At 56.5% G+C, this 25818-nt stretch overlaps 2 protein-coding genes across 21 annotated transcripts in view; one reads left to right on the top strand and one right to left on the bottom strand.

The window, feature by feature from the left end:
- Positions 1 to 7453: 7453 nt before the first annotated feature.
- On the top strand, positions 7454 to 19327 carry DPF1 (double PHD fingers 1; the record flags this gene model as incomplete). Of its 11 annotated transcripts, none has more annotated exons than XM_079908227.1 (12): positions 7454 to 7500; positions 13087 to 13247; positions 13322 to 13429; positions 14841 to 14968; positions 15249 to 15338; positions 15733 to 15811; positions 16007 to 16138; positions 17036 to 17086; positions 17178 to 17297; positions 18376 to 18488; positions 19010 to 19121; positions 19257 to 19327. In XM_079908227.1, 12 exons carry the CDS (start codon positions 7469 to 7471, stop codon positions 19325 to 19327), a joined length of 1197 nt encoding a protein of 398 aa, XP_079764353.1. The 11 variants fall into 11 exon arrangements, with proteins under 11 accessions (XP_079764353.1, XP_079764358.1, XP_079764361.1 ...); XM_079908232.1 differs by having other exon boundaries at positions 7469 to 7500; positions 19040 to 19121; XM_079908231.1 differs by lacking the exon at positions 7454 to 7500 and adding an exon at positions 11630 to 11673 and having other exon boundaries at positions 19040 to 19121.
- Positions 19328 to 23113: 3786 nt separating this feature from the next.
- Positions 23114 to 25818, bottom strand: part of SIPA1L3 (signal induced proliferation associated 1 like 3) — a 236409-nt gene continuing 233704 nt past the window's right edge. For all 10 annotated transcript variants that reach the window (XM_079907721.1, XM_079907722.1, XM_079907730.1 and 7 more), the window contains one exon: positions 23114 to 25053. In XM_079907721.1, coding sequence (XP_079763847.1) covers positions 24910 to 25053 — 144 coding nt within the window. In that variant the 3' untranslated portion in view covers positions 23114 to 24909. The remainder of the gene's footprint in view (positions 25054 to 25818) is intronic.

The raw sequence follows: 25818 nt of genomic DNA, 5'->3' as shown, positions 1-25818 counted from the left end.
GGTGCGCGGTCTTCTCACTGCGGTGGCCTCTCTTGCTGTGCTGTGGAGCACGGACTCTAGGCGCGCGGGCTTCAGTAGCTGTGGAGCGCGGGCTCTAGAGCGCAGGCTCAGTAGTTGTGGCGCACGGGTTTAGTTGCTCCGTGGCACGTGGGATCTTCCCGGACCAGGGCTTGAACCCGTGTCCCCTGCACTGGCAGGCGGATTCTTAACCACTGCGCCACCAGGGAAGTCACCCACACTTTCTTCTATAAACTTTATAGATTGACCTTTCACGTGTGGGTCTTTGATGGAGCTGGAGCTGCAGATGTCGTTCCCAGAGCTGACCGCCCATCCAGTAGAACCCAAGTCCCCTTTTCCAGTTAGGGATGCCTCCTGAGGGTGCTGGGGTCACTGTGGCCGTGGGGATCACGGTCTCTTACATTTTCCACCTGGCTCACCACTCACTCCTAACACAATCCTCACATCCAGGTAGATGCTCCTTCGACCTCCCCCAGCCTCCCCATGCCCCCACCATCTCTCTGCCAGGGATCTGGTCCTCTGCCCAACCCCGGCCCCTCCAGCCACCCTGGACCTCGTCATGCCCATGCCCGATAAACACAGCCCCTCCAATCTCAGCTTCATGCTTCTCGCTCTCTATCCGCCTTCTCCTCTCTCTCAACTCCCTCCCTCCAGTCCCCCAACCCTGACAGGACCTACGGCCCCATTGATCCCCCTCCCCTCTCACTGTCCTTCAGCCCTGCAAGTCTGTGGTCACTCACCAAAGTGGCTCCCTTGTATCCCCCCTCAACTCCCTCTCTTTATTATTCTCACTTGGGAAACGCCCAATCTGGCTAAATCAAACTTGGCCTCTACTCCACGCCTCTGTCCTTTTCTAAGAGCTCAAAACTTTGAGTTCCTGACCGGCCCCTCAAGGGGTCTTCTGTGCATCCTCTCTCTTTCCCCCCATCTCTGCTCCCAGCTCATTTCACTGAAGCCATAGGAGAGAACGTCCTCAGTCTCCCACCTCCTGGCGTCTGCTCCACACGTCTTCTCCTCCTCCTGATACGGATCAAGCCTCACGAAGGCTGACCCACCACTCAGGGACTCGCTTGTTTCCTCTTGTCTCCATCACTGCTCCAGCAATGCTCCCCTCTCCCCTGCATCGTCACCTTCCTGATCATTCCGGCTGGCACACAGATGTAGTGTAACTCCTCCCATCTTAAAACAAAACAGAAGACAAAACTCTTTGACCTCCTCCAGCCACAGCCGTTTCTTGGCTCCCCTTTACAGCAAAATGTCTCCCCAGAGATGGTTCCAGCTTCCTTCTGCACTCTTTCCAAGCAAACGTTCACATTCTACTTGTCCATCATCCCCTGCTCCATGGAAGTGCTCTTGTCAGGGTCCCCCTGGTGGTAATCCAAGTCACATTTCAGTTGCCGTCTTACTTGACCCATCAGCCGTCATCCTTCCCTGTCTCCTTTGCTCCTGAGACACCGGCCATCCTCCTGGTTTTCTCTAGCCTCCCTGCCGGCTCCCTGTCAGCGCCCCCACTGGCTCCTCCTTACCTTCTGGATCTGGTACTGATGGTCAACTCTAGGTCTCCACCTTGGTCCTCCTCTCTCCCTGGAGAGCTCATCCAGTCTCACTTTATGCACCCAAATTTCTCTCTTTAACCCAACGTCCGGACTTACCCAGCAGCCCCCCTTGGATGCCTGACGTACATCTCAAACTCAAGGCTTCTGCTTCTGAAGCTGAGCTCCTGGGCTCTCCCAAACCTGCCCCTCTGGCTCCAGCCCCATCTCAGTGCCGGCACCTCCATCCCTCCAGCTGCTCAGGCCACGGGCCTTCGCGTCCTCCTTGACACTCCACGGACTCTTTCCCACGCGCCCCATAAATTATCCATCTGCAAATTCTGCCCACTCTGCTGTAGTAGGCAGAACAATGGCGCCCCAAAGCTACCGGTTCTAATCCCTTATAGGGAAAAGTGTCTTTGCAGATGTGACGAAGTTAAGGATCTTGAGATGGGAAGAATATCTTGGATTATCCAGGTGGGCCCCAAATACCATCACTTATAAGTATCCTTATAGGACAAAAGCAGAGGGTGAGAAGCACACACACAGAGGAGGAGGTGATGTGAAGATGGAACCTTGAAGACTGGTGTGATGAGGCCACAAGCCCAGGAGCATCAACCGCCACCAGAAGCTGGAAGAGGCAAAGAATGGATATTCCCTTACAGCCTCCAGGGGGAGTGTGGCCCTGCTGACACCTTGATTTCGACTCAGTGATACTGATTTCTGACTGCTGGCCTCCAGAACTGTGAGAGCATAAATTTCTGGGCGCTTTTTGTTTTGTTTTTAAATTTTTATTGGAGTATAGTTGATTTAAAATGTAGTGTTAGTTTCAGGTGTACAGCAAAGTGAATCAGTTATACACACACATGTATCTACTCCTTTTTAGATTCTTTTCCCATATAGGCCATTAAGAGTATTGAATAGGGTTCCCTGTGCTGTACAGTAGGTCCTTAGTAGTTATCTATTTTATACATAGTAGTGTGTATATGTCAATCCCAATCTCCCAATTTTTCCCTCCCCGCCTTTTCCCCCTGCTAAACATAAGTTTGTTTTCTACATCTGTGACTCTATTTCTGTTTTGTAAATTTGTTCATTTGTACCATTTTTTTTATTCCACATATAAGTGATATCATATGATATTTGTTTTTCTCTCTCTGACTTCACTCAGTATGATAATCTCTAGGTCCATCCACGTTGTTGCAAATGACATTATATCGTTCCTTTTTATGGCTGAGTAATATTTCATTGTATATGTGTACCACATCTTCTTTACCCATGCCTCTGTCGAATTTCTGTTGTTTTAAGCTGACAAGTTCATGGTCATTTGTTACAGCAGCCGCATTCTGTTGCCTCTCATCCCCTTCTTGCCCCGACCCTGGCCCCATCCTCCCACCCCAGCCATCTCAGCCCCCTCCCAGGTCTCCCGCCTCCTACCTTGTCCCCACAGTCTGGTCCACACTTGCAGCCATGAGGATCTTTCTAAAAACAGAAGGAGATGGGGACTTCCCTGGTGGTTCAGTGGTTAAGAATCTGTCTTCCAATGCAGGGGACGTAGGTTCGATCCCTGGTCCCACATGCCCACGTGCCACACCTAGAGAGAAGCCCGCGCACCACATGCTGCAACGAAGATCCCGTGTGCTGCCACTAAGACCCAACGCAGCCAAATAAATAAACATTAAAAAAAAAAACAGGAGGAGATCATGCTGAAAACGATCCACTGTCTCCCCCCTACCCTCAGAATCAAACCCAAACTCCTTACCCTGGGTTTTATGGTCCTACCTGACATGGTCTCACCTTATCCCCGGTCTCAGGATTGTTGCGAGGGTCACGTGAGTGTACACGTTAGCGCCGTGCCCAGCAGAGGTAAGAGTGCCCATCAGGGCAGCACAGAGGGTGCTTTGGGTCAGCAAACCTGAGTCCAAGTCCAGACTTCGTGATTTCCTCGTGAGCTCCAGGCAGGGACCGCACGTCTCTGGGCTGTTGAGATTATGTATGTAAAGCCGTCAGCCCGGGAGTGGCACACAGTAGGTGTTCAGCCACAGGCAATGATGATGTGAGGATCACAGAGAGTATTTATTGTGTGCTGAAGTGTGCCAAGCACTAAGGGCTCTGCAAGGGCCCAAAGCATCCTCACCACGAACCTGTGAGGTTGGAACCATTACTCCCATTTTGCAGATGAGAAAACCAGAGTACCAAAAAGTTCCAGCAGCGCTACCGGGGAGACAGGAAGGTGGCCTGCGGAGCCCACACTCCACCACCGACTCTAAGGCCTCTGTTGCAAACCCATACCCTCCCCCCTCCCCGCCTGAGAGCTCGAGAACCATCCCTTCAATTGCATTTTGCTTCTTCTTTCTGCCTTTGTGCCCAAACACAGACCACGATTCTCAGGGCTTTGCAGTCATTAGAAAGACTTGGGGGCTGCCTCCTGAGACCTGGGGTTCTGGGATCTGCCTTCAGGGATGCTGGATCCCTGGGACTGGGGGGCGGGAGGGTGGGTAGGGATGGCATTTTCATGGAGGGCCTGAGCAGATTCTGACACAGGAAGTCAGCAACCCCCTTCAGAGTAGCACAGGGAGGTGGCCTGTGGTTTAGCTTCTGAGTGAGACAGGGGTTCAAGCCCCAGCTCTCCCCACCTTGACAGGTGGGGACTTTTGGCGGGGGTATTGTCTATATGAGCCCAAGTTGCCTTGTCTGACTCTGAGGTGGAGAGTCCCGCTTCCTAAGTGCGGTCTGTATGATCGTGACGTAAGACCTGTGAAAAGCTCAGGAGCCATCCTGACACACAGGAGGAGCTAAGTCAACGGGACCTTATGTACTGTTGTTATTATTATTAATTGTTATTGTTGTTGCCCTGGTATTGTGTGACCACCTCCCCCCAGCCTCACGTCCTCTGTACCTCAGTATCCTCATCTGGGTAGGAGACTTCTGAGGGTCATGTCTGAACATCCCAAGGGCAGCTTAGGGGAGGGCTGTACCCTCTGAAGAATAGCGGGGAAGAGAGGGATCAGGGGGGCTTAGCAAGGGTCTCCCTCGGAGGCCCAAGCTGGGCCCTCAGGGGTCTGGGACAGAGAGGGTCTATTGATTCCACAGGAGCCTCTGGGGGGAGGGACTCAGACCGTGGTGACCAGGTCCTGGGCAGGGTCTGAAGCTCATAGTGGGGGCACCAGTGTCTCCACTGGCTGGTCCCACTGGCCCCACAATGTCCCTCCAGGATCCGAGGCTTCACGAACAGTCTGTCTGGACAAAGACTGAGGCCACAGTGCCCTCTGGTGGCCAAACCTTTGCATTCCAGGTTAGGAGACGAGAACAAACGTTGGCAATTGTTTGTTCCCAAGACTTGGGTGACAGGTAGACCCCAGAGCCCCAAGAGGTCAGAACAGGGACTTGCCCTGTGTCTGGAGAGGTCAGGGGGTCAGGACTTGAAAAGACTCTCCTGGAACTTCCTTCAAGGAGCCCTCCGTGACCCCCAGGCTGGGTTAGGAGCCTCCTCTGGGCTCCCATAGCCCCGAGTACCTCCTCTATCCCAGCCCTGCCGTCTGCCCTGGCTTCCCCCACCCTTGGCTGTCATCGTGTGGTGATGGGTCTTTTACCCCACTGGACTGTGAGCTTACGGCTTTGCCTGGGGCAGGGCCATCAGACACATCATTGCTGTGTCCCCAGCATGCCCACACCGGGCTGGGGACAGTGATACTCTATAGAAATGAGTGAATGTGCCTCTTAACCTCTCCCTTCTCTTTGCCTTGAAGCTTTAGCTCCAGACCCTCTGCTGGGAAGGTTTCCTTAATACAACCCCTCCCCGCCCCCCGCCCGCCAAGTCCCCTTCAGATGGTCCAAGTGTGTGGGAAGGCACAGCCTGGAGCCCGCATGACTCTCTCTCCCTGCTGCTTGCACTCTGCAGAGCCAGACAGTGGGGAGAGACATGGAGGATAATGACTAATTGATTCATTTATTTATTCAACAAATAATTGTTGAGCACCTGCTATTTTTCAGGCCCTGTTCTAAGCACTGGGGAGACAGCAGTGGAATGAACAACAATCCCTGCCTCATAGAGCTGGTAGTCAAAGGAGTGGAGACAGACACTCAATCAACTAACTAAATAGGCCTACAACATGATGATGAGTTATGGTAAGTGTTGGGAGAAGGAGAAAGCTTTTAAGAGGACAGAGAGATTCTGGGGGATGCCATCTTAGCTGAGGTTGTCTCTGAGAAGGTGACATTCAGAAACCTGAATAAAGTGAGAGTTGGAGCCATGCAGGTGTCTGGGGGAGGAGCATTCTAGGCAGTGAGAACAGCAAGTGCAAAGGTCCTGTGGCTGAAGTGGGAGTGGAACGTTCCAGGAACAGGGAGGAGGCCAGTGCGGCTGGAGTAAAGTTAGACAAGGGAAGGAAGAAGGGCGGTGAGATCAGAAGTGTGATGGGGCCTGGGAACGGGTTTGAGTAGGGCCTAGAGGGCATAGTAAAGACTTCGAATTTTTTTCTAAGTGTGAAAGAAGGGACTTCTCTGGTGCTGCAGTGGTTAAGACTCTGTGCTCCCAATGCAGGGGACCCGGGTTTGATCCCTGGTCAGGGAACTAGATCTCCCATGTATGCCTCAACTAAGAATTCTCATGTCACCACTGAAGAGCCCTCAAGCTGCAACTAAGCAGCCCGCCTGCTGCAACTAAGAACCAGAGCGACCAAATAGATCAATAAATATTTCTTTAAAAAGTGTGAAAGAAGCCACTGGAGGTTTTGAGCCGGAGCGCATTGTGATGCCAGCTGTTTCAAGCAGCTCACTCTGGCTGCCCTGGAGAGAATAGAAATGGACTGTGGGGGCGGGGGGGGGGTGGAGCAGTACCAGGATGGAGGCTGTGAAGGGAGAAGAGTGGGTGGATTCTGGATCTATTTTGTGAATGTGGAGATAACAGCATTTGCTGATGGGTCTGGGGGGTGTGTGAAAATGAAGAGTCAAGGATGACTGATTGCACTTAGAACAAAATCCGTTTTCTTTATAATGGCCTACAAGGCCCGACACAATCTGGATCCTTGCTGTCTCCCTAATATTGTCTCCCTCCCCGCCTCCCCCCACTCACTCTGCTCATTACACTAGCTTTCCCACTGATCTTTGAACTTGCCAAGCTTTTCCTCCTTCCCCTCCCATTGCACGGTGGCAGCTTCTCGGGTCTCAGCTCAAATGTCACCTCCTCAGAGCAGCCACTTTCTTTATAATACTTATCACTCTCTAAAATGATCAGTTTATTTGTTCGTTTATCATCTTTTTTCCTCCACTAAAAGGTCAGCTCCTTGAGGGCAGCAACTTTGCCTGTTGGTCACGCGGTATCCCCAGTGTCTAGAAGAGTGCCTGGCACATAGCAGGCACTTAATAAATGAACAAAGGCATTGATTAACCCCTGTGCTTGTTTACAGACTGGCTTACACAGAAGAGGCACCCAGACAAGTAGGCAAAGGCAAGAATACACGACAGACCCTGGGGTCATCCACACACCCAGGGGAGACCCAGAAGCCAGGGACCACCTTCTCCTGCGCGCACGCGGTGCCTGGAGGATGGAGAACCCGAGCTGGGGATGGAGCACCCCCAGGGAGGGGAAAGGATGCCTTGGGGCGATCCCAGCCCCGCCCTGTATCCCCAGTAGCCAATGGGCGTGCGGTCCTCCCGACGCCCCCTGGGACGTGTAGTCCGGACAGGGGCGCCCTCGGGCGCCGCCGAGCGCCCCTAGACTCCACGTCCCGTCGTGCGCCGGGAGGTGAGGGGATTGGCCGAGCCCCGCCCCCTGCCCGCCCCGCTCCGCTCGCGCCGCAGCCCCAAGAATGAATGAAATCGTAGCGCGCTGGGCGGCAGAGCGGGCGGCGCAGGCCGGGCTGGGCCCGCGCGCGGCGGCAGCGGCGCCCCGGGCCGGAGGCGGCCCAGCCGAGCGGGCCATGGCCACCGCCATTCAGAACCCGCTCAAGTCGTGAGTGTCCCCGCCGTCCACGTCCCTCCATCCCGCCCCCTACCCGAACCCTTCCCCCGCCCTCGCTGGGGAGGGGGACGCCGTGGGCGGATGGCAGTTGAATGTGGGCCCCCAGTTTGCGCCCCCCTCCCCTGGGGGGGCCCGCCACCCCCTGTCGCCCCCTGGGGCTGGGGGCGGGAGCCCCTCGGGGGTCGCGGGGGCGCCTCTTCTTTGTCGCTGTCAGTGAAGGAATGTGGCGCGAGCTGGGGGGTGGCGGAGGCCGTTTCCCCACCCAGAGTGGGGGTAGGGGCTTCCCTCTCCTCCTCCTCCCTCTCTCCTCCTCCGAGTCTCTGGGGGCGCCGGGCCTGCCCCTGCATGGGGCTGGGAGTACGTACGCCTAAGTCCAGACCTCAGTCTCCGGGGTCTCCACCATCCTTTCCCCTCATCAAAGCATCTTTCTCTCTTCCCCCCCCCCCATCTCGGGGACCTCGGTCCGCGCGACCGCAGGGTGGGAGCTTAGACGTCGGGGGTCCCCGATTAGATCCCTGCTGTTTCCCTTCCCGGGTCTTCAGGACCTAAAGCCCCGACGCCCCGTTCAGCTTAGACCGTGGGATCCCTCCCTCTCTCCTCCCGTACACATCTAACGAGAGCATCTCTCATCTCCTTGGGGACTAGATGCCTCGGGAGAGGGTGCTGGGAGCACCCTCAGCCTCCGGGGATTCCCTCCCTTTCTCCCTGTCCGCGTCCCTCCTCCGAGTGTTAGCTTCCTCCCGGGCCCACTGGCTGGGATCCTGGACGCCTGGGTTCAAACCTAGCTCTCTTCCAGCCCTCACCTCTCCTAGACATCCCTCGCTCTCTCCACCTCTCTTCTTCCCTCTCTCTCCATCTCTCTCGCTCCCTCCTCGGGATCCCGAACTCCTGGGTCCCAGCGCTCCCCACCCCCCTTCCCCAGGCGGTGACGGCGGACTGGGAGTGACAGGCGCGCGGCCGCTCCCGCTCTCCCTCCCGGGTTGGCGTGCGCGGCACTCCCCTCCCCCTCCTCCCCGGCCTGGTGGGGAGGAGGAGGAGGGCGAACGCCCGCGGCGCCGCACAAAGGGGCCTGGGCGACCTCCCCCACCCTTCCCCCAACCCCTGGCACCCGCCACCTTGACCTTGAGCAACTTATGCGGGGGGTGGTGGTGGAGGGGGGGAGGGGCCCGGGGGCACCCCCATCCCCCGCCCCCGCCCTCCAGAAAGGCTGTGCCAGGTGGCCGGACCGAAGGCGCCCAGTAGCTTCTGGTTTCAGGTGTGTGGGGGGGGGAGAGTTGGGAGAGGAGGGGGCTGAACCTTACAGGCACGCGCCTACAAGTGTGGCTTGGCGGTGGGCAAAGGGGGCTTGGAGGGCGTGTACGGGGCTGGGGGTCAGTGTGAAACGGTGTGTAACGGTGACAACACTTCTGTTTCCCTCTTACTCTAAGTCTTCCACACACACTTGTCTCCCCTATGAGGGACACCCTCAAAGTGGCTGGGACGGGGTTCCTGTGCAGGTCGGTGGATCTGTGGGTATCCAGACATCCTCACTCTGACCCTGGCCCAGACCTCTTGGAGGAGGTATGGGGCAGCCATTGCAGGGACATGAAGGCTAGAGTAAGCTTGGGGGTGGGAGCGCCAGCACCCTTCTTTGCTCTCACCTTCCTAGGGGTCTGCAGGGGTGAGGGCAGGGACTGGTTCCTGAGAGAATGCGAGTCAGGTCCCCTTGGGAGTGGGAGGTGGAGGGTGCTGCTCTCAGTTCTGACTGCCTGCATCATTCAAACCCCATCTTGAGCACTAATTTCCTGCCCTCCCCACCCGCCCCGAGCCTCAGTGTTACCACCTGTGAATTGGGGAATCATAACAGCTCTTATTACCTCATGGTGCTTCTGTGATGTTTGTAAAGCGCTTGGTACTGAGCCTGACACTGACTGAATGTAGTGATTATTATTGGTAGTATCAATACTGATTTCATTTGTGGTCCAGCTTCCACACAGGGCACTGGGGGATGGGGACAGGAGGATTGTTTGGGCAGGGGAGCTCAAGTGTGGGAGAGGGGTCTCTGAAGGTGACTAGGGGTAAGGAAGGGAAGGGAGACCCCTCTCCAAATGTCAGCTGCGGGTCAAATTGTGCTGGTGGACAAGGGCGTCCAGGGAAGTGATGGAGTGTTCTACAGTCAGGCTCCAAGCTGACCGAAACTGATGCACAGGTTCTGGGGTGGGGCAGGAGTGAGCGGGGTGTCTGAGGCTAGAGGTGTGGGGGGAAAGTGTAAGGGCATACTGGAAGATCTGTGAGGGTGGTGGAAGGTGAGAGATGAAGGTGGCAAGGGCACTCTGAGCTGAGCTGGCCTGTTGGGAGGAGTGGGGCAGGGCTTACCGTGGCTGAGATGTGGGGTGGCCACTGTAGGGACCTGGAGGCCAGAGTGAGTGTCAGGACTTACTCCCCTTGCCATCTGCTCTAGGCCAGATGTGAAGCAGAGACCCACTCCCTGCTGTTTGGGTTTGGGAAGGGGGAGGTCAAGGCCTTACCTGGGGGAGATGGGGAAGAGCCTGTAGAAGGGGTCTAAGACTAGAGGTGTGTGTGTGTATGTGTGTGTGTGTGTGTGTGTGTGTGTGTGCGTGTGTGTGTGTCCAGAACTGACCATGAGTGTGGAAGACCCTGAGGGGGTCTCTCTCACCAGGGTGTAGGTGGGGGTGTCGAGTGACAAAAGAGGAGGTGAAGGCTCTTATGCCTCTTCTGTCTGCTGGAGAGCCCCCTGGTGGACAAGGACATTGGTGGGCGTTTTCATCCATGCAAGGGCTCAAACTTGAACACGAACTTTGGATGGGGGCCGGGGGTTGGGGGGCAGGGTGTGTTCCAGGTGTGTGCGCATGGGACTTGGTGATCGTTGTGACTCGGTAGGTCAGCTCCCTCTCTGAGCATCCCTTAGGGTAGAGTCAGTGTGGGTGACAGTGGGAGAAAGGAGGTGACCACTTGGGTACAGACATCTGGGTGAGTGAATCCTTCTCTTAGTCCCACCTTCAAACAGCCACCAGGAGCTGAGGGCATGTGACTTCACCTCCTCATCTGGAAAATGGGGGTAGTGATAATATCACCCCAGAGGGTCAGGATGAGGATCAAGTGAGTTAATCTCTGTTAAAGAACTGTGCCTGGCACATGGTGGCTACTCAGGATATTTCTATTCAACAAATATTTATTAAGCATCTATTATGTGCCCAGCATTATTCTTTCTAATAATGGTTAGCTATCACCATCTTACATCTTAGTACATACCAGGTCCTCTTTGTGGAATGAATGAATTTATTGAACACCTACTACTTGCCAGGTACCTTTTAAAACACTTTACCCATGCTTACTCATTTAATCCTCACAATAATCCCATGAGCCATCATCTGCATTTTACAGATGAGGAAACTGAGGCCAGAAAGGTTAAGTCATTTGCCCAAGGTCACATGGCCACCAAGTGGCAGAGCCAGGATTTGAACCTAGGAGGTGTGGCTATATCTCCTAACTAGCACAGCAGCTGTCAGGCCTGGGAAGGGGTTGAGTAGGGCGGGGTCCTTGTGAGAGAGGCAGCTCCGAGGGGGGCCGGAGAGGATTCTCCCGAGCTACGAGGGACTAGGGGGAGGGGGAGGTGTCGGTGAGCCACGCGTTGGTGGGACGTTCGTGTGGGCACCTGTAAGGTGTCTCTAAATCTCCTGGCACTGAAGTGTTTGTGTGAGTGTAAATGTATGTGAGTCTGTGCGAAGGTGTGGGAGAGGGAGTGTGCGTGAGTCTGCGTGGGACGCTGTGAGTATACGTGTGAATGTGTGTGTAAGCTGCCGCGTGTGGGTGTGTGCGAGTCCAGGTGTGCATGGTTGAGTGTAGGCCCATGTGTGAGACTCGAGAGGTGTGCATGAGTGAGCGCGCGGGAGTGGTTGTGCGTGCCTCCGGCCCCACCTCTGACCCGCTTCTCTGCGGGGTCCCGCCAGCCCCGGGCGGGGAGAACTACCACTCCCGGCATGGCCCGGGTGGGCCCACCCCGCCACCCTGATTGGCTGTGGTCCCGGTGCTCCCGCCCCCCGGGAATGAATGGATGGGCGGCCTCAGCGCCCGCCCGAGCGCTGGGAGGACCGGCCCGGCGGGGACCTGCTGGGGGCAGGACCCTGGGAGCAAGATGGCCACGGTCATCCCCGGCCCCCTGAGGTGCTGCGGGCCGGCGGGAGGCAGGGGAGGGCGCTCGAGCGGGTCTGCGCGGGCGTGTGTGTGTGTGTGTGTGTGCGGCGGCTGGGGGTGGGGCCGATGGGGTGTCTGGGGGGCTGTCACCGTGGGCCGGGCTGCGCGGGGTTGCGAATGTGTGTGACTGTGGGTCTCTGGCAAGAACCGTGTCCGACGCGCTGCTCCTGGAGGAGCGCGGAGTATGGGGAACTCGGAGCCCTATTGGCGCCCTCTTCGGGAAAGGGGGTCATGTCCCGCCCTGCGACCCCCGGAGTTGGGGAGAGGGTGAAATGGCCCGGGGACCCGGGGGCCTTGGTAAACTTGAGTGAAGCCCACACTACCTTTGTCTTGGGTTGTGGAGTGTGTGTCACTTGTTCGGGTTCTGGGTTTTTTTTGGATATGTGTGTGGATATGCATTTAATTTCTTTCACATTCTACACTAGGTGTCTTTGGATATTTTGGTCTTTGAGTGTGTGTACATATCCTTTGAAACTCTGCATCATTTATGTTCTGTGTCTTTGGATATGTAGGTATGCATGTATTTATGTGCAAATTTTTGTGTGACTATGGGTGGATTTGTCCGTTTCTATGTTGTGTATGTGTGTATCTTTGTGTGTTTGAGTATGTGGGATTTTAGATGTTGGTTTCTATATTGTGTATCTTCGTGAATGTGTGTGTGTATCCTGTGTGAATCTGTGTGATTTCTTTGTATAGTGTATCTGGATTGTGTGTGTGTGTGTGATTTGTGTTGTGTCTTTGGATATGCGTGTAAGTGCATATGTGGGTAGTTTGTTTTTAACATTTTTTCTTTTTTAACATTTGTGTATCTGTGTGTGTCTTCGGATGGATGAGTAAGTGGATGTGTCTGTGTGTGGTGTGTCATCTGTTTGCATGTTGTGTGTCTTTGTGTGGGTGATTGTTTATGTTGTGTGTCTTCGGATATGTGATATATATTTGTGCATGTATACGTGTGTGATCTGTCTGCTTCTACACTATGGGACTTGAGATACTTGTGTTTTTCAGTAGATATTTGTGGGAGCACATATGTGAGATGTGTCTGTTTCTCCTTTGTGAGTCTTGGGATATGTCTCTCTTTGTGTGTGAATCCTGTGTGACTATGTGCGACTTGTTTGTGTTGTGTATTTGGATATGTGCCTGTATGGATGGGTTCCGGTGTATTTTTATCTGTTTCTATACTGTGTGTATCCACTCCTTGGCTCAAGGCCTGCTTGAGTCCGGGTTGGGGGCTCCTGGGTCCAGGAGCGACGACAGCGGGGGAGAGGTGAGGTTGGAGGAGTCGGCCCACCCATTCCCCACGGGCGGGCTGGGGGAGGGGTGCCGGGCGACCCGGTGCGCCTGCCCTTGCTGACAGCCGCCCGCCCGCCCACCCGCCCCTCGCAGCCTAGGCGAGGACTTCTACCGAGAAGCCATCGAGCACTGCCGCAGCTACAACGCGCGCCTGTGCGCCGAGCGCAGCCTGCGCCTGCCGTTCCTCGACTCGCAGACCGGCGTGGCCCAGAACAACTGCTACATCTGGATGGAGAAGACCCACCGCGGCCCGGGTACGGCTGGGAGGTTGGGGGTGGGGCGGGGCGGTGGCTTCGCGGCCGCGTTCTTACCGCCCTTCTCACTCCAGGTTTGGCCCCGGGACAGATTTACACGTACCCCGCCCGCTGTTGGAGAAAGAAACGGAGACTCAACATCCTGGAAGACCCCAGACTACGGCCCTGCGAGTATAAGATTGGTGGGTGGAGCTCCGTCCTGTGCCTTCGGTGGCCCCAGTGGGTGCCCACAGCACACGCTGATAAGTGTGTGGTGATGCCGGTGTGCGTCTGAGCATTCGCCCTTATTTCCCTCCTAGCCAGTGTCTGAGTGGCTGGCTGTGTCTGCCGTTGTGTGTCTGGGTGTCGTCCAGAGATTCTCCAGTTTTCCCTGAGTGACTGAGCTTTGGACTGTATCTTATCCTACTTGGGCCCAGGCGTAGTTCAGGACAGAGTGGTATCTGTTATGTGTGTCCAGGTGTATCCAGTCTCTGTATCTCTTCCCTTGTGAGCTGGGATGTATCAGAGTATCTGACTGTATTGCTTCCTGTGGATGTCTGAGTGTGTCTGGATGTATCAGAGTGTCAGGTTGTAACTCTTTCCCTTTGTAATAGAGTGTATCTCAGTGTCTGTGTCTTTTTTCAGGTGTTTCCAAGTGTATTAGAAGGTTTGTTTCCTCTTGTGTGTGGCTGGTCTATCAGAGTGTCCAGCGGCTCCTGATGTGGGTGTATCAGGGGGTCCGGCTCTCTCTTCCTTTGAGCGCCAGATGCTTTGGAATGTCTGGGAGAATCTCTTCCCTGAGTGTCTGTCTGGTGTATTAGATGTATTTCTGCACGTGCGCTGCCCTATGAGTGTCTGGTTTTATCACTTCTTGAATGTGTCCAGTACTATTAGAGTCACTGGCTGTTTCTCTTCCCCTGTCCAGGTATATCCAAGGATCTGTGTGGGTCCAGGTGTATTGGAGGGACTGTCTCTATCTCCTGTGTGTATGTGTATCCACCTGAGTGACTCTCTCTAGGTGTGTCTCTATCTCCCCTAAGTATGTTCAGGTGTTTGCTAGGGTCTGGCCGTGTCTTCCCCATGTGGTCTGGGTATATCTGGTGGTCTAATGTTCTCTTTTGTAGTGTTGCTGGGAGTGCCAGTACACCCAGGGGTCTGGATATGTCTCCTCCATGGGTCTGGGGATATCTGAGTGTCTGGGTGTATCTCTTCCTTTGTGTGTCTGGCTGTCTCAGATGACCTGTGTGTATCTCCTCTGTGTATGTCCATGTGTGTCCTGTTTGAGTGTCTGCTCTTTCCAGGTGTGAGGGTCTGGGTGGGGTCTCCTACAGGTATGTATGTAGTTATATAGGAGGGTCTGGGCATGTCTCCCCTTGAGTGTGTCCAAGTGGCTCTGAGGGTCTGGCTGTGTCTTCCCCAGGGTCTGGGCATCCTTGGAAAGGATGTATGGAAGTATTGTTGGAAGGGTGTATGGTTGAATCTTTGAGTCTATTGCTGGTTGAGTGTGGGCAAGCCTCTTCCCTCTAGCAAAGAGCATGATTCTCCAATCTGGGCAGTTTGAGGAGTCCTCCAGGAACAAGTTCTCCACTTGACACCCTCCTCCCTTGTCCCCAGACTGTGAGGCGCCATTGAAGAAGGAGGGCGGCCTCCCAGAAGGGCCGGTCCTTGAGGCTCTACTGTGTGCTGAGACAGGGGAGAAGAAGATAGAGCTGAAGGAGGAGGAGACCATTATGGACTGCCAGGTAGGATACCCCCACCCCCCCGCCAGGGGCCACAGCTGCCCTCTCACCCACCCCTGTCTCCTGCCCCGGCCCATCCTGCTCCTGCTCTGAAATCTCCCCTGGCTCCCTAGGGCCTTTGGGCATCCTAAGTCTCTATTCTTCCACACGTCATCTCTTTTTTGGAAGACCTCCTGACTTGCCCTGACACCCCCAGTCTCCGGTCCGCCCAGAGCCACCCCACCCGCAAAGCAGAACAATACCCCATTTTCTTAACCCCAATCTCCCTTCTCCTGGTGCCCAGAAACAGCAGCTGCTGGAGTTTCCACATGATCTTGAAGTGGAAGACTTGGAGGATGACATTCCCAGGAGGAAGAACAGGGCCAAAGGAAAGGTATCGCTCCAGAGTTTCTCTCCATCACTCCTCCGCTCAATGCAGATCCCATTTACTGAGTATGTACAATGTTCAGACCCTGCCCCAGTTTGACCTCATTTAATCCGCAGAGCAGCCTGAAGGGATAGGGGATTTTTATACCCATTTTACAGATGAGGAAATTGAGGCTTGGGTCTATTAAACCATTTGCAGAACAGAGATTGTACAGTGGGTTAGAACTAGCTTCATACCTGTGTCACGGATGAGGAAACTGAACCTTGGAGAGATCAAGGGAGTTACTCAAGGCCCACAGCTAGGAAGTGGCAGAGCTGCGATTTGACTTTCAGGCCCAAATGATGAAAATTCTCTTAGTTCCCTCCCTTTCTTGGCCCCTCACTCATGCCTTTTCCCCTAGGCATATGGCATCGGGGGTCTCCGGAAACGCCAGGACACCGCTTCCCTGGAGGACCGAGACAAGCCGTATGTCTGTGATAGTGAGTCTTTCTGAAGAGGGGGGAAGAGAGAGAGAGTGGGGCCCAGAGACCTCTCCCCTCCTGGCCCCCTCCCTTCTGTTCTGGACCCTGGTTGGGGGATGTTCAGGCCTCTGGCAGAGGGTGGAGGTGTGATCCTGGAGGCCAGGGCAGAGGCGGGCTGGGAGGGCTGACCGGCCCTTCCTGCTCACTCTCCAGTCTGTGGGAAACGGTATAAGAACCGGCCAGGGCTCAGCTACCACTACACCCACACCCACCTGGCTGAGGAGGAGGGGGAGGAGAACGCCGAACGCCACGCCCTGCCCTTCCACCGGAAAAACAACCATAAACGTGAGCAGGCGGGCAGGGCGTGGGGTGGTGAGGGGCCCTGGCAGTGGGGGCTAAGGAGCCTGGGAGGGAGGGGGCACATTAGACATTTCTGGAAAATCTCCAGCTCAGCGGTCCCCTCCCCCCACCAACCATGGGGGATGCTGGCTCTGAGGTTGCCATGGCAACCAACCATCTCTCCCTCGCTCCTGGCCGGGCGTAATATTTCTGGGTCTGATTTATTGTTTCAATTAGAGCTTGGGGAGGGGGGGTGATAGATGACTCCCCTCCCTCCCTGCCTCCCTTTCTCCCTTCTCTGCTAAGCTTTGGCCGAGGGGCAGGGTCCGTGGCCTGGGAACCCTTGGTGACCGCCCATGCCAATCCGGTGCCAACCCTGACAGCTGAGGGATGGGGGAAGGCTTGGGGGGGAGGCTCTGCCAGTGGAAAAACCATCTTTCCACCCACCCCTCGGTGGGAGAGGGCAGTCTCTTCATCCCATCCCCACCACACACCGAGGCACCTCTGTGTTCAGAATTTTCCTTCCGAATGTCTGTTTCCATACCAGATCTCAGCCCGTGGTGTCCACCTAATTGTTGTTTAGTCGGGGCTTAGTTGGGGGGGCTGTCTGGTAGAAGTGTGTATGGGCGGGGAAGCAGGGGGTTCTTCCTAAAGCTGCATCTGCCAGGTTTTTACCTAATAAAGAGGATGTATCAGTTGCCCTCAAGGAGTTGGGGGGGTCCTGATGAGAATTATTTGGGCTCCCCCAGCTCTCTTTTGCTACTGGCCACAGCTTGGGGTAGCTGCTCCCTCCCCCCACCTCCTCCATGCCTGGAGAAGGGGTCCACCCCTTTGGCTGAGGCTGGGGGCAGGGTGGAGCTTTGCCTATGGTGAGAGCCCCTCTTTCTCTCCCCCCATCCCCAGAGTTTTACAAAGAATTGGCCTGGGTCCCTGAGGCACAGAGGAAACACACAGGTAGGGACGCCTCCCTCTGCCCCTACTTCTGCAGCAGCCTTTGACTGGGTGTCCCTGCCTCCCATGCCAACCCTTGCCTGCTCTCTTTCAGCCAAGAAGGCGCCTGATGGCACTGTCATCCCCAACGGCTACTGTGACTTCTGCCTGGGTGGCTCCAAGAAGACGGGGTGTCCCGAGGACCTCATCTCCTGTGCCGACTGTGGGCGATCAGGTGATGCCCCCACCTGAGGTTTCTGGGGGCCGCGGTGGAGAGGACTCCAGGAGTCCAGATCTGGAGGAGAGAAGGCAGAGGAGGGAGAGGACTGGTGGTGGGGTATGCAGAGCATCCCAGGGGCACTGAGGCTAAACAGCCGACTCGACTGCTGAGGATTGTGGGAAACTGAGCGGGGTCAGGGAGGCTCTGGGAACAATGGGATGCGGGAGTCATGGCACTGTGGGTACCGGCATGTGCTTACCTGGCGTGGGGAACAGTGAAAGATGGTTGCCAAAACATCGTGGGTAGTGGGCTGTGATAGCGAGTCATGGATTGCCGCTGCCTGGGCGCTGTGGCTCACAGAGGGTGCTTGCCATTGCCATGGAGCTGTGGGTAATAGACTGTGGTTTCCCGAGGTGGACTTGTGGGTAATAGATGGTGGTTGCCTCAGCACGGTGGCTAATGAATTGTGGTTGTCATGGTATTATGGGTAGTGAAATATGGTTGTCATGGCGATTGGGTGCAGTGGAAGGTGGTTGTCGTGGCCTGGGGTAGTGGCTGCGCATCTGTACTGGGGTGGTGGGCTGACCAGTGGGTTAGCACCCTGCAGAGTCATGTGGGTAACAGTGTGGTTGCTGGGGCTTCGTGTGTAATGGGCTTGGGTTGCAGGGAAAACCAGGGTGTGGGGACCCCTCTGTGGAAGGCGGTTGCCATGGCATCGTGGCTGGGAGACTGTGGTTGCCACGTACTGCGGTTAATGGAATGGAACCGGTTGGCCATTCTGCTGTGGGTAACGGAATGTGGCTGCCCCGGTGCTGTGGGTGGTAGAAAGTGGTTGCCACGGCACCGTGGGTAATGGAATGCGGTTGCCATGGTGTCCTGGGGAGCAGAGTGTGGTTGCCATGGTGGCTGGGTAGGAGACTGGTGGCCAGGGCAGCATTGCCTGCGGGACAGGGTCTGGGCACCGTGGGCTGGGTGGGGTCGGGCTGTGGGCCTTGTGAGCTAAGGATGGGGGCTGAGCCATTGCTTCCCCGGGGGTCAGCAGCCACCAGGGGCACGATGACCCCTAACCGCATCCCTGCCCCTTGGCCCCCAGGACACCCCTCGTGTTTACAGTTCACGGTGAACATGACGGCAGCTGTGCGGACCTACCGCTGGCAGTGCATCGAGTGCAAGTCCTGCAGCCTGTGTGGCACCTCGGAGAACGACGTGAGTGCCCACGTGCCCCCTTCCCCGGGACATGCCCCCAGGCGGCCTCCTTTCCCTGGAGCCCCCTCCCTGGTGAACACCAGTAACCTGTATTATGATTATTGTTAGTGTCCATTAATTGAGCCCGGCACTTAATACTCTTCACTCTCTGACTCCTTCCAACTGCCCTGAGGTAGGTGATCTCGTTCCCACTTCACAGAGAAGAAACCGAGCTCAGAGAGGGGACTAGACTTGCCCAAGGTCACCCAGCCAGGAAAATGGTACGGCTGGGACCTGAACCCACGTCCATGACTTCCAGACCATCTTCGTGTCATTTTAAGTGTTCCACAGAGTCCTATAAAACCTAAACTACAAACTGCAAACCGACAGTCCTCAGGGGTGTTTTGCTCGTCGCCCAGTAGGGTTTTGCAAAGATGACCTTCTCAGAGCCCTTTGTCTTGCAAGGGACCGCCTCCCCCAGCCCCTTTGACCTGGCCCCTGCCCCCGCCCCCCACCCCGGTTTCTGGTGCCCGTGCCCCCAGGGTGCCAGCTGGGCGGGTCTCACCTCCCAGGACCAGCTGCTGTTTTGTGACGACTGCGATCGGGGTTACCACATGTACTGCCTGAGTCCCCCCATGGCGGAGCCCCCGGAAGGTGAGAGAAGAGGAGGGCCGGACACGGGGGTGGGGTGTTGGACAGTGGTTGTCCTGCTGTCCGCTGGGTGGGAGGGGGTCGGGGCAGCCCTGCCCAGACCTGGGCCTAACTCCCTGTCCTCCGGCCGCGCCACAGGGAGCTGGAGTTGTCACCTCTGTCTTCGGCACCTGAAAGAGAAGGCCTCTGCCTACATCACCCTCACCTAGGCCTGGCTCTGGCTCACCTGGACCTCTGGGGTGATGCTTGCCTACCTGCCTCTTGGAGCTCCTCCAGTCTCTCCCCATCCTTAATGCCCCACAGTGGAAGGGGCCGGGGGTGGGGGGAGCCTGAGAGGGGGCTGGGTCACCCCTCCCCTCTGTGCAAGTGGAATGTTTGCCCTGTGGGTTGGTGGGCCCAGCAGGGTCCTCTCCCTTCCTCCTTCCTGCCTCACCCCTTCGCAAATGGGCACCAGGGGCTTCTGCTCCCCTCAAAGCCATACCCCGCCTCTGGGCGGGCACGAGGGGTGGTGGATGCCAGCTGGGGGCACGGACAAAGCCTTTTTCTAAAGAAAAAGTCAAAAAGTTAAAAAAAAAAAGAAATTAATATATAACAAAGAGTCCTATAAGGTCTGGCTGGGTGGAGGGGGCACTGCTGAGCGCATCTACTGGGCACCAGTCTACGCCAGTTTCCTGCCTGGCGGCTCCTCCCCCCAAGTCCCTGGCGTTGCAGCTCTCCCACCTCCCCACCCAAGGTGGGCGCCATTCCCCCCTTGTGCCCAGGGCAGGAGGGTGTGGTGTCCACCCCCGCCCTCTCGGTGCCCACTGTGGATACTGCATGATGTGAACCACGGTTTTGAACTCCGTTCCTGCTCCCTCCCCGAGAGCCCCGCCCCGAGCCCACTCCGTGCCTGCCTTGGCAAGGCGGGCCCCTGCCCAGCGCCTGCTGGAATGAGAAGCACAGACTCTGCAACGGACTAGATTTTCCTCCTCCCCCCGCCCCGATTCCCTACCGGCCAGGCCGGGCTGCCCCCTGCCACCCTCGCTGGCCATTTTCGGGTCGCGAGGGGGCGTGGTTGTTTCTTGTGGTTGTGTGTGTTTGTTGTTCGGGTTTAAAAAAAAAGGGAAATTGAGACTGCAAGTGGGGGAGGTGGTGGGTTTGGGGGGGTCTCCCCCGATCCAGGCGTGTCCCCCCTTGTAAACGAGTCTCCTTTATTGCCTGCCTCTGCTGTGAATTAACTTGTTCCGTGTATTAAACTGGGCCTGACCCCTCTGCCCACGTCGTCTGCCTCGTTCTCCAGGCTGGTTTGGGGCATCACCAAGAAGGGGAGATGGGGCCTCACTGGGGGAGAAGCAACCGAGGTTAACAGCTGGAGCTGGCCCTACGTCCATCTCCCTCCAGCTCCCCTCTGCACCCCGCCTTTCTCTGGCTTTGTCCCATCTCCTCCCTGCCTCGCTGGAAAGGAGAAGGGGGGGGATGGGGTGGAGGGGGCTCCCACCCAGCCAGCTGTGGTTGCCCTGGCAACGGACTGCTGCAGCTGCAACGGGGAAGCAGTGAGGAGGGAGGCGGGAAGCTGGGGACTGGGGGAAGGGAAGGGATGGAAAGATGAAGACTGGGGGCTGGCCCCTCCCCTCGGGGCCGTTGGTAGGGATCAGGGGTGCCAGGGGCGCCTCACCCTACACCCAGACGTCACCTGGAGCTCCCTATCCCGATGTGGGGCAAAGAACAGAGGGGAATGGGCCATGGGATATAGATCCAGGGACATTAGGAGGAAGACAGATTTGGGTGAGGTGAGGTGAGGAGTGAGAACCAGGACACAAGAACAGTCAGGAGAGAGACAGACAGGAGTCACACATTTATAGAGAATGAGAAAAAGAGCAGGAGAGGGAAGACGCAGACCTGGAGGGAGATGTAGATGAAGAGGGCCAGAGGAATTATGGTGGAAGAGGACAGAAGAGATGATTTAGTGGGAGAGAGGCAATAATAGTAATAAAAAACAGCAGACACATGGGGAGAGACAGAGGAGGAAGTACAGGGATCTGGAGAGAGAAGCAGAAGAGATTCCATGTGGGGAGGCAGGGAACCAGGGCACGTAAAATAGGAGAGCGGAAGAGAGACTAAGAGCGGGGAGGCACATTTGGGGAGAGAGATGAAGTTAGGACCCAGCACAGGCGAAGTCCTAGGACAATGCCACAGAGATGAGATTTCAGGGGAGAGGACACAAAGAATTTAGGGAGACAATAGAAAAATCTGGAGAGAGCCAAGAGCGGGAAGGGATTCAGAGCCTGGGTGAGGGGAGAGCCAGAGGCGGGGTGGGAGGCAGAGGAGACTGGGGGAGGGTCGAGGAGGGCGCCCGGGCCCGCGAGAGGGGGACAGGCAGAGGAAGTGGAAAACTGGGGCAAGATGGGGAAGGGACGAGCAGGGCACAGTTCAGGCGAGCGCGCAGGCTGGCGTGTGCGAGTTGTGGGGTGTTGGAAGTTGGTGTGTGTCACAGGCGCCAGGAGAGGATGTGAGAACAGCTTGTTCCGCCGTTTCCGTGCTGGAGGGGGGAGGGCAGCATGGGTTGAGGATGGGGCCTCAGGGAGGGCGGAGACAGGGAGAGTGTCTGGAACACTCTAGAATTTTTAGGAGATGTGGAAATAGCTGGTCCACCTCCTCTGGAAAAAGGATATATAACCGTTTTGGAAAAAGATTTGTTGTGTGTGGGGGGGGCGGGTGTGTGTGTGCGGGAGAGTCTAGGTTACAGAAGCATCAGGTTTGAGCACGGAAACGGTAAACTCCATCACAGGTAAATGTCTAGGTGGGCCAGAAAGCCCCAGCCGTGGGGCCAGCCCTGTCAAGAGAAGGGGCTGCTTCTCAGATCCAGGTGGAGCTGGACCTAGACTTCCCACCAGAAGCCGGACCTTGGGATTCTCACATGAAATTTCGAGGTCTGGAAAATAAGTTTGACCCTGATCCCCGGGTCAAACTGCGAAAGTGTTTCGCCAGGGCAGCTGCAGATCTGGGCCCAGGAGTTTAAGACCGCTCCCAGCTAGGAGAGCCCCTAGGCCCGGGGCTGAGGTCCCCGGACACCTCCACCTCTCCCCGAGCCCCCGGGGCCTGGAAGCAGGGGCTGCTCTTCACTCCAAACCACCGACTGGCTGACTGGCAGAGGGAGGCCTACTCCCACCGAGGGCGGGTGCGGTGCCAATGAGCTGGCACCGGCAGGGTGTGGCCTGGGGCGACAGCCCCGCTCAAGGAGGCAGGGCCCCTCAGTTCCGAGTCTTGCTGCAGAGGACAGAGTTACCAAGCTCGAAATCCAGCTTTCTTTCTGTACCATCTCCAGATTTTAAAAAGTTGACCATTAATTTTAAAACCAACACAACTCCATGGGCCGGGTCTGGCTTTTAGGCCTCGAGTATATGAATTCTGAGGTAAAACCTTCCTCTTTTTAACTTTAGAATTTCTTGCATTCGGGGGAACTCCCCGGCGGTGCAGTGGTTAGGGACTCCGTGCTCTCATTAAATTCCTTACATTCTGAGTGTTGGATTTCTGTCACTTGGGTTTCAAGAGAAAGAGAATGGTGCTCCCTGGTTCTTAGGGGTGTGTGCGTGCATCGGGGGGGGGGGTGACGGCGTTTGGGACAAGGGGGACAGGAGGAGGGGGCTGACGCTGGATCACACCCGCCTCTCAGGGAGTCCAGGCAGCTGCTCAGCTAGCGAAGACACAAGCCACTTCTATGAAACATTTATTTCCTTTAAAACCTCCAGAAACATGCCAGAAAATCTCAAGACGGGGATGGGGTGGGGGGTGGGGGGAGATAATAAAGAATAAAAAAATCCAAATGAAACAAATCAACATAAAAAAAAAAAACCCTGCTGCTATCTTCAGCCATCAGATAGAACACCAAACTCAAATTAAATGTGCTTTGCAGAGATCCTTTAGAAATAACAGACAACAAAACCCCAAATCATAATTTACACTTGTCGATGTACATGATTAGGTCCCCAAAATGATTCAAATGATCTGAAGATGTGAGGAGACAACTTAAAAAAACAAAAACGGGTGGGGGAGGGGTGAGCCCCAGGTTAGGGTCTGAGGAAAGGGTGGGGTGGTAAGTGGTCCTGGAGAACCCTCCCCAAAAGGGACCCGGGAAGAGGGGCAGAGACATCACAGTAGCTGGCCAGGGCTGAGGACCCGGCAGGCAGGCGCCCCTCGCAAACCACAGGTGAGGGAGAGGAGATGGCAGACCTGAGGGCCTTTCTCGCGGGACTGCAGTGCTGCCGAGGGGCCAGAGGTTGATGGCAGGGAGGCACGACGAGGGTCCTTTTCTCTTGCTCCTTCAACGTCTGTGTCCTGTGCGGTCGGTGCCCAGAGCCTCCTTCCCTGAGGTCTCCGGCCCCAGAGAGGAGGCGGCGGGGTCTCCGGACGGGACTGGACCGCCCGGTGCTGGCCCCCCGCCGGAGCGAGCCGCTCTCAGCTGGGCCCCCCGGCCCGCCTGCCCACCCTGCTTTCGTCCCCAGCCCACGGGGGACGCGCCTCGGTCCTCAGCTTGAGGTTGGGGGAATCCACAGACTGTGGCCGTACAGACTTGTTCTGGCGCAACTCCACATGAAAAAATAAATATATATATATATATTTTTGTTTGTTTGTTTTTAAAGGAAAAAAAGAAACTGTTTCCTGGGTGAACAGCGTAGTACCACACCGGCCTGGCTGCCTGGCCAGCTGCCCCTTATTGCCTCGAGAGAACCAGCGTCTTGTGGGGTTAGCACAGCAAGGCGCTCCCCGGGGAGCACAGTGACGGTGTCCGACGTTGCTGCTGCTACTGCGGGGCCTACGAGATGGGCCGAGGGGCTTTGCAAAGGGAAACAAAAGCGGAGAGGAGAGGGAGGCTGCCTCCCTCCGGCCCGGACCTGACGGCTCCGTGGAGCCCCTCCCGGTGCCCGGGAGGGGCCGGGGCTGACGAGCTGGGGAGGAGGAGGGGTGGGCTGTGCCGGCTCTGCCGCTGGGCCTGGCCGGGTCAGCAGCTCGCAGGCGGAGGGGCCCAGGTGCCGTGGCCTCTGGCAGTCAAGGGACTGGTAGACAAAGGCTGGAGAAATGGTCCCGAGCGTGCAAATACCTTCCCCCTCAAAGAAGTTCACTGGATGCTGGGGTTTCCTCGCTCCACCCTGGGACCTCCCAGGACAATAAATGAAACTCTAAGAAAGTGCTCCTGGTTGCTTTTTGGAGGATAGGGTAGGGAGGGGGCAATGTCCATGCTTTCTGGAGCCAGTGCACCAGGGACCGAGAGCCCTGGCCCACTTCCACGCCGGCCCGCACCTCTCCGGGCGTGAGGGGAGAGCGGGATGGTTTCCCGCTGTGATTTCTCAGGCAGGGGTCTTGGCCCCATAAGCCCAGATGCTGCTGTATGTGGTGAAGAAACCCGGTTCGGGGATTCCTGGAGCTGTGGGGTTTGGAGACTCACTCCTGCCCTCCACCCCCTTCCTACAGCTTCCAGTGGCTTGGTCCTAGGAAGAGGCTGGATGTGGATGGCAGGATGGGACCCTGGGGGCAGTGTGGGCGTGGCCCAGCCCCCAGGAACCTCAGATGGCGGCTCAGAGGGAGACCACGTCGCCCTCTGGGGCTCGAGGGCCAGGAGTGGACCCCAGCTCACAGCCCCGTGAGGCCTCCCTCAGGTCCCACTGCCACCCCGAGTGTCCGTGTCCACGGGAGGGCGGTGGGGCCCTGGCCGCATAGCTCGGTCACACCTGCAACCAGAAGCCGGCCTGAAGGAGAGGACAGCAGGAGCCCCGGTCTGCTCAGGCGGAGGGGGGCAGGTGGCGGCCTCTCCACCTCAGAGTTCCTTCTTTTCCCTGCAGAAGATCTCGGCGAACTTGCGCAGCTGCTCGCTGGCGGCCTGGGACTCCTCCTGCAGCCTCTGGTTGTTCTGCCTCAGGCTGGCCACCTCCGACTGCAGCACTGCCTTGTCTTGCTTCTCCTGCGGGGGCGGGGGCTGGCATCAGCGGGCGCACCTTGAATGGCTCCCCGGGGCCTGCGAGCCCTGCTAGGCCGTGGTTTAGAGCCAGGCTGCCAGGGTTCAAATCCCAGCTCTGCTTCTCAACAGCTGAGCAACCTTGGGCAAGTCTCGGCCCCAGTTTCCTCCGCTCTAGAAGGGGCAGTTGAGAGGCCTCCCTGAGGTCACAGGTGTTGAGCTCTTAGAACACAGCCTGACGTGCAGTAACTGACAAGCATCACTAATTAGGAGCACTCATTCCACACTCACAGCCACCCAAGGGTTGGGGACTGTTGTTACCCCCATTTTCCTGGAAGAGGAGACCGGACCTCACACAGCACGTAGGGGGCTGGGATGTGGCTGCAGGGCTGCCCTTCCAGGACAGTGTAAGATGCTCAGGCAGTGACCTGTGCCAGGTCACACAGCATCAAGGGGTCGGGTGGGATGTGAACCTGGGCCCCTATGACCCCCGTGCTTGAGGCTCCCATGTTCGACTCGGCCACCTTTTGGCTTTTTACCCAAACACATATAAAACGACAAGTGAAAGCCTCTTCCACTCTTACTTCCCCTCACTCTTCCACACCCTGGAGATAAGTACAAGGAACAATCTCGAACGTCGCCTTCTAGCTATCCCTCTGACCCACAGCTCTTAAACATGTTTTAAGTATGACGATGTTCTAGGAAACGGTCTTGCCACTTGCTGAATCTTCTGCTTGAGTTACTGGACTTCTTTTGTATGTTAGTAAATAC

Source organism: Stenella coeruleoalba, assembly GCF_951394435.1.
Source record: "Stenella coeruleoalba genome assembly, chromosome: 20".
In the NCBI taxonomy this organism is placed as follows: Eukaryota; Metazoa; Chordata; class Mammalia; order Artiodactyla; family Delphinidae; genus Stenella; species Stenella coeruleoalba.
The sequence above is the reverse complement of the archived record's forward strand: the minus strand, read 5'-3'. Positions and strand labels throughout refer to the sequence as shown.